Raw genomic sequence first — 6,250 nt, forward strand, 5'->3', positions numbered from 1 at the left:
TGAGATATTTGAGTGGGTCCTTTAAAATGGGACACCTGGTATATGTAATTATAAAATTTTTAAATAAACTGCATACTCCGTGATGTATTATAATTATACAATATGTAATTAAATTCAGACAATGTGTTCACATCATAATTTAATAATTATATAATAAATAACATATTAATTTAATAGAATATTATTATTTGAGGGATCGCCATCTTTGTCAAGAATTACCTGATTGGTTGATATATTTATTATAGTATTATATATATTCAAAAACATTGACTTAATTATACTTTACAAATTGAAAAAAAATCATTTTCAACCACACATTTCCAAAATACTTCACTATATATATATTTTAAATTCATAAATAAAACCAAAAACATTTCCTAGAAACTGCATATATCGCTTTTATTGTTAAATATCTGATGCAAAATGTTTTAGTTTCGATAAGAAGAGACAGAGACAATCAAAAATATACCTGTCTTTTTAATTCATATCTCGATTTTCTATAGTATAATATAGGTAGGTCTTACTTCAGTATTCATATACTATAGAATTTATTGAGTGACGCATAAATGAAGCATCAACATAACCTCGAAAAATTGACTTAACGAAGGATAGTAAGGTTATGTTAACCAGAGATTGAATGCTTTGACGTTTCTATCTAGAGGATTCGGACATGGGTTTGTTTGGAAAATCGCAGGAAAAGAATCCGAAAGAAATGGTGAGTCTCTAGAAAGTGTAGTTTGACTTATCATTAACATTAATCATTTTGCAGGTTCAAGAATGGACTCACAAATTAAGGAAGGAAGGTTATCAGCTTGACAGACAGGTTAGAGGTGAGTTTGAAAAGGAAAATTTTCAAGAAAGACCTTTCAGACCGTAAGAAATATAATTGATTTATTTATAATCAACAAAAATCTTAATCTTTATCCTAAATTCTTCAACTTAGAATTTAATCTTAGAAAAGAAAGAGAGTTTAAAAAATCTAAAAGATTTTAGGAATATTCTTATAACATTCTTAGTATTCTAATAAATTAAAAAATTTTTTTAACCTCAGTTTAAATATCTTCTTCATTTCTCTTCTTTTACATTTATTCTAAATATAGTTTTGTATAATCAATGTTTTCTTTGAGCAGCAATTCAAAGAGAGGAGGAGAAAGTAAAACGTTCCTTAAAAGAAGCAGCAAAGAAAGGAGATAAAGATGTGTGCAAGATCCTTGCAAAGGAGATTATAAGGGCTCATAAAGCCTGCAACAAAATTTATACTTCCAAGGCACACCTAAATTCTGTATCGTTACAAATGAAAAATCAATTGGCAACAATCAGAGTTGCCGGTTCAGTTTCAAAGTCTACGGAAGTGATGCAAGCGATGCAATCTTTGGTAAGAGTACCCGAAGTAGCTGCGACTATGAGAGAAATGTCGAAGGAAATGATGAAAGCAGGAATTATCGAAGAGATGTTAGATGAAACAATGGATTCTATCGAGGATTCTGAGGATATGGAGGATGAAGCCGACGAAGAAGTTGATAAGGTAGATCATTTTTTTGTTTTACTTTATATTTCATAGTTACGGATCAAATTATGAGTACTTTGAGAAAATTCTGGTGAATACTTTCTTAGATATTTTTTATTGTAAATAGTAATCTGTATAAATATTCTGTATAAATTATAAAATATTCTATATAAATTGTATAATAAAATTTCTCTGTATAGATTTTATGGGAGGTGACAGCTGGTCAGTTGGGTACAGCTCCTGCAGTTGTCACAGAGAATCCTGAATCAATTGCAGCCTCTACATCTGCAGAAGAAGAAGTAGTAGAAGATGATGATAAAGAACTTGAAGAAATGAAAAACAGGTTGCAGAGCCTTCGCAGTTAGATGTGCAACTAAATAATTTAAATATATTTGCGCTAAATGTCAGGGAAAAATAAGTATCATAATAATAACATAATTATTAAATAAATAATAACACAAATTATATAAATAGCGTTTGCCTATTTATTATAATGTGTTATTTTGCTATGCTATTTATATGTAAATATTGTATGTACTATTGCTTTGTAGAGTACTTAAACGCTTATATCTATTTTTACATTCATATCACTAAATAATAATTTTCTTTATAACTCTAATTTGAATTATTATTTAAATTAAGAAATATTATGTAAAACAAATTAAACACATAGTGATATGTAATTAAAATTTTAAAAAGTTATCAGTTTAATTATCAAAAGATTATAGAAATAATTGGAAATTCAAAATTTCAAATAACTTTTAGCTATTGCACTTTGTTATAACTTTCACACAAATTTATATTTATAAATATAATAAAAAGATTTATCTTGTATGGCTTTAAATGTGCCATCCTTATTTTGTACTTTCCTTTTTGTAATTTATATAGTATTCAACTATTTATACTAAATTTTCCAATTCTATTTTTGAAAGAAAAGGGAGAAAAGATATAGAATTATAACAAACTCGATACAGTGTTGATAATTATTAATTGCTGTTAATTATTTAAACAATTTTCAATTTACAGTATTTTAGTAACTACTACCCTGGTAACACAATCTGATAGTTCAGATACGTCCCGAAGAAGTGCGCAAAAAAACAGTCCAAATTGCGACAGAGGTGCATAATATCTGTTATTAAACGAGTACTTACTGTACTATTGCAGCAGTCTGCTGTAAGAAGACGACTTTTCGCGCAGTTTTACAGTAGAATTGCAATGAAATGTTACCCAGGGTAGCAAAGAATGAAGAATATATTTTACGTTGAAGAATATTGTTAACACAAATAAATAAATTGTAATATATAATATATATCAGTAGTTATTATTGAAATCAGTATTTATTATTAAAAATACTAATATTATATATATTAGTACTAATTAATATTACCAAAAATGTTAATATATTATTAAAAATGTATCAATATATTACTGTTATTATACCAAATATATATTCTTAGTTATATACATATATATTATATTAATATTTTTATTTTTTTTATTTTAATTTAAATTTATTTTTATTTTAATATTTTTAATAATTATATTTATATTATCGTTAATTAAAAATTAATTATCAAGTTACTTCTTTAATTATTTACTTATCTTGCATAGCATGCTGTATAAAAAAATTAACGATTAATTAAAATTTATTTTTTTAGATTTAATTGTTCGCTGATTTTACAGTTATAGATTTATAATACAAGTTTGACTTCATGTAAAATTGAAAAAATATAAAAAATATATTTTAAATATGACAGCATTTACAATAAAAATTTAATATAAAAGCTGGCATTCGTCTTGAATCTGTAAGTATGTATATAAAGCATTTGATTGACCAATCGGGGCAAAAATTTCTTTATTCTGATTGGTCAGTCAAACTCAACGTCAAGACGGACGCAGCTTAAGGCTCCTGGGTGCTCACCGCGGCCATATTGGTTTGTGACGTCAGAGGCGAGAAAGCACACGCTGAAAATTCTTAGATGCCATTTTTTAATGAAAAGATATTTCGATTAAACAGCACTTCAGATGGCTTTAGCACACTCTTAAAAATCCCCGAAAACTATCCTTTTCCCTTTATAATCAATCAACATCTGTAAAATGATCGAGATATCAGACTTTGACATGCGGAATGACTGCGCATGTGCAAAGACCAGACGGACTGGGTTTCATAATATTACATTTTACAGCTGTTGATTGATTATAAAGGGGAAAGGATAGTTTTCGGGGTTTTTTAAGAATGTGTTAAAGCCATCTGAAGTGCTGTTTCATCGAAAAATTTTTTTATTTCGAAATGGCATCTAAGAAATTTTAGCGTGTGTTTTCTCGCCTCTGACGTCACGATTTCGACATGGTCGGCAAGGAGCCAGGAGCCTTAAGAAACAGCGTATCTAAAAAAATGTTATATGTGTAAGACTAATATTGCATTTAAATAAGTTTTGAAAAAGTTATTATAATAAAACGTGCAACAAGTTAAAAGAGGTAACAGTTTTTTACAAGGTATATGTATATATACATATACATATATATAAAATGTAAAGAATTATTTTATTTCTTAAATATAATGTTGAGAGGAATATATATTGAAATAAATGATATTGAACTTTTATAGTGGAATTATAAATTTACAGTTAATTTAGATATATTTAATTTTAAAACATGTCGCGTATTTTTTTTTTTTTTTGTTTCTATTCATAGAATATAATTCCAATTGTTGTTTATAGAAACATTTTTCACCGGTTCCACTTGGAGCCACAACTATATATATATATATATATATATGTATATATATTTTAGTAGCAAAAGCGGAATATTCAATTTAGAATATTCAAATATGGTGACAACCGGACTATTATTCATAATCGCATATCACAAACTTGTAAAAGCATACCACAGAAGGAAAATTAAATTCATAGAACAATGTTTCAGGAAATATATAGAGAAATGTAACATACACACTAATTAATATATATATAAAATTAATCATATATATTTATTAATAAAATTAAAAAATATAATTAATTAATAAAAATAAGTCGTATATATAAATACACACAATAAATATAGATATATACATATAAAATGATAAGAACACCGCTTTTGACTATATACATAGACCTTATTCGTATATATATATATATATATATATATATATATATATATATATATATACATAACCCATAGATAGCTACAGAATTATTGTGATGTCATTTTGACGTTAAATTACGTCATTTTGACGTCATATAATGATATCATAATAATTACTGTATGTGGCTATCTATGGGAATAGTCAGTGTTTGCTGTTATCTATAAATAAAATTATATAGATGATCATCTAGATAAAATTTTAGCATCATCTTATCTTTATATATAGATAATAAAAATATGTATTATCTATATCTGCATCTAGATGAGAAAAAGTGTTATCTTTACTAAATTATTTATATATAGACGAATGTTCAGATAATTTGGTTTAAAGTCATAGCACATAAAAATACTTAAGTATATAATATATAGTAGAACTTAAGCAGTAAGCGATAAAAATAATTTATAAAATAAAACTATATAAATATATATTTTTATATCCCTTTTATAATTTACATTTTTTTATAACTGTGTTTACATAAGCGGTCTTAAAAATAAAATAATATTATCTGGAAGTTGAATTTACATATTTTCATCTCATCTTTATCTAGCTAATTTTAAAATCATCTAAGACTAACATTGATATATGGTATATAGTGCATAGTAATACTAAAAGTTTAATAAAATTTATGGCATTTGCTGAGAAGCTTGATAAGAATAGAATTTAAATCTGTCAGTAGCACGGCTGTAGATCGTTAAATATCTCGATTTTATTTATGGATTTTAGGGTGTCAGAAACCCCGACTTTAATGCCTCTTGCAGAAATGAGAAGTGAAATGAGAGGTGAGCCTCGAAAGTAATTATCCACCCTGATTTATCGAAAGAGGGACATTCGAAATCTCTCGCTGTCTCTCATTTAGCCTACAGGGTGTCCTTAATGAAAATATTCGAGAATCAATGATTTTCGCGATTATTAATTATAATTCTAACTTTCTCAAGATGCAACTTTTATATCGAATTTTTAAATAATTATTAATTAACCGAAAGAGAAAAGTAATTCAGAAAAGAATCCTCTTTTCTCGCGAGTTAAATTTTATAAAGGATTAAACAGAGATATAAGAATAACAGAGAAACATAATTATAAATATGTAAGCTTCTCAATATTTGAAATTGTGATTACAGCCAAAGAACTTAAATTATAAAATTATTTTTACATAGTAAATAAAATTTATCTTGTCCAATTTTAACTTTTATATTATGTATTTTTTTTTAATAAAATAAAATCGTATTTGAGCAGTGCTTTGAATTATAAGTATATAACACGACAAGAAATATCGCACCGACAAGAATCAAAAGACTTTTTAGCGAAATCTTCTTGCCGCAATTAGTAAAACATAAGACGGAGAAGCAAAATATAGATATTCTCTCATTGAATATCAATAATTTACTTACTGATATTCCATGAAATTTCGTTACTGCTTTAATCGACGACGTTTTCGCTTATTCAGTTTGAGAGAGAGAGAGAGAGAGAGAGAGAGCATATTATGGAATAAAATCAACATTATTTTTCTGTAAATTTTAACAGATAAATCTTGTCACTAATAATACGGAACGTATTTATTATGTAAAATTAAAAATAGATACACATCGTGTTATTTTTAA

At 26.3% G+C, this 6,250-nt stretch overlaps 1 protein-coding gene across 1 annotated transcript; it reads left to right on the top strand.

Moving 5' to 3' along the window:
* Positions 1–557: 557 nt before the first annotated feature.
* On the top strand, positions 558–2,803 carry Vps24 (vacuolar protein sorting 24). Its single transcript, XM_083039222.1, has 4 exons — positions 558–715; positions 770–830; positions 1,131–1,525; positions 1,708–2,803. Exons 1-4 carry the CDS (start codon positions 671–673, stop codon positions 1,870–1,872), a joined length of 666 nt encoding a protein of 221 aa, XP_082895348.1. The 5' UTR covers positions 558–670; the 3' UTR covers positions 1,873–2,803.
* Positions 2,804–6,250: the final 3,447 nt, after the last annotated feature.

Source organism: Prenolepis imparis, unplaced genomic scaffold (genome assembly GCF_030444845.1).
Source record: "Prenolepis imparis isolate NDT839.2.m4 unplaced genomic scaffold, iyPreImpa1.0 SCAF_1, whole genome shotgun sequence".
In the NCBI taxonomy this organism is placed as follows: Eukaryota; Metazoa; Arthropoda; class Insecta; order Hymenoptera; family Formicidae; genus Prenolepis; species Prenolepis imparis.

What these genes read in the sequence shown, in the direction of transcription:
- Vps24 (XM_083039222.1), top strand. Translation starts at nt 671, where the DNA reads ATGGGTTTGTTTGGAAAATCGCAGGAAAAGAATCCGAAAGAAATG. An exon ending in GCTTGACAGACAGGTTAGAG is followed by an intron (nt 831 to 1,130) that starts GTGAGTTTGAAA and finishes TTCTTTGAGCAG; the next exon opens with CAATTCAAAGAGAGGAGGAG. An exon ending in CCGACGAAGAAGTTGATAAG is followed by an intron (nt 1,526 to 1,707) that starts GTAGATCATTTT and finishes TTCTCTGTATAG; the next exon opens with ATTTTATGGGAGGTGACAGC.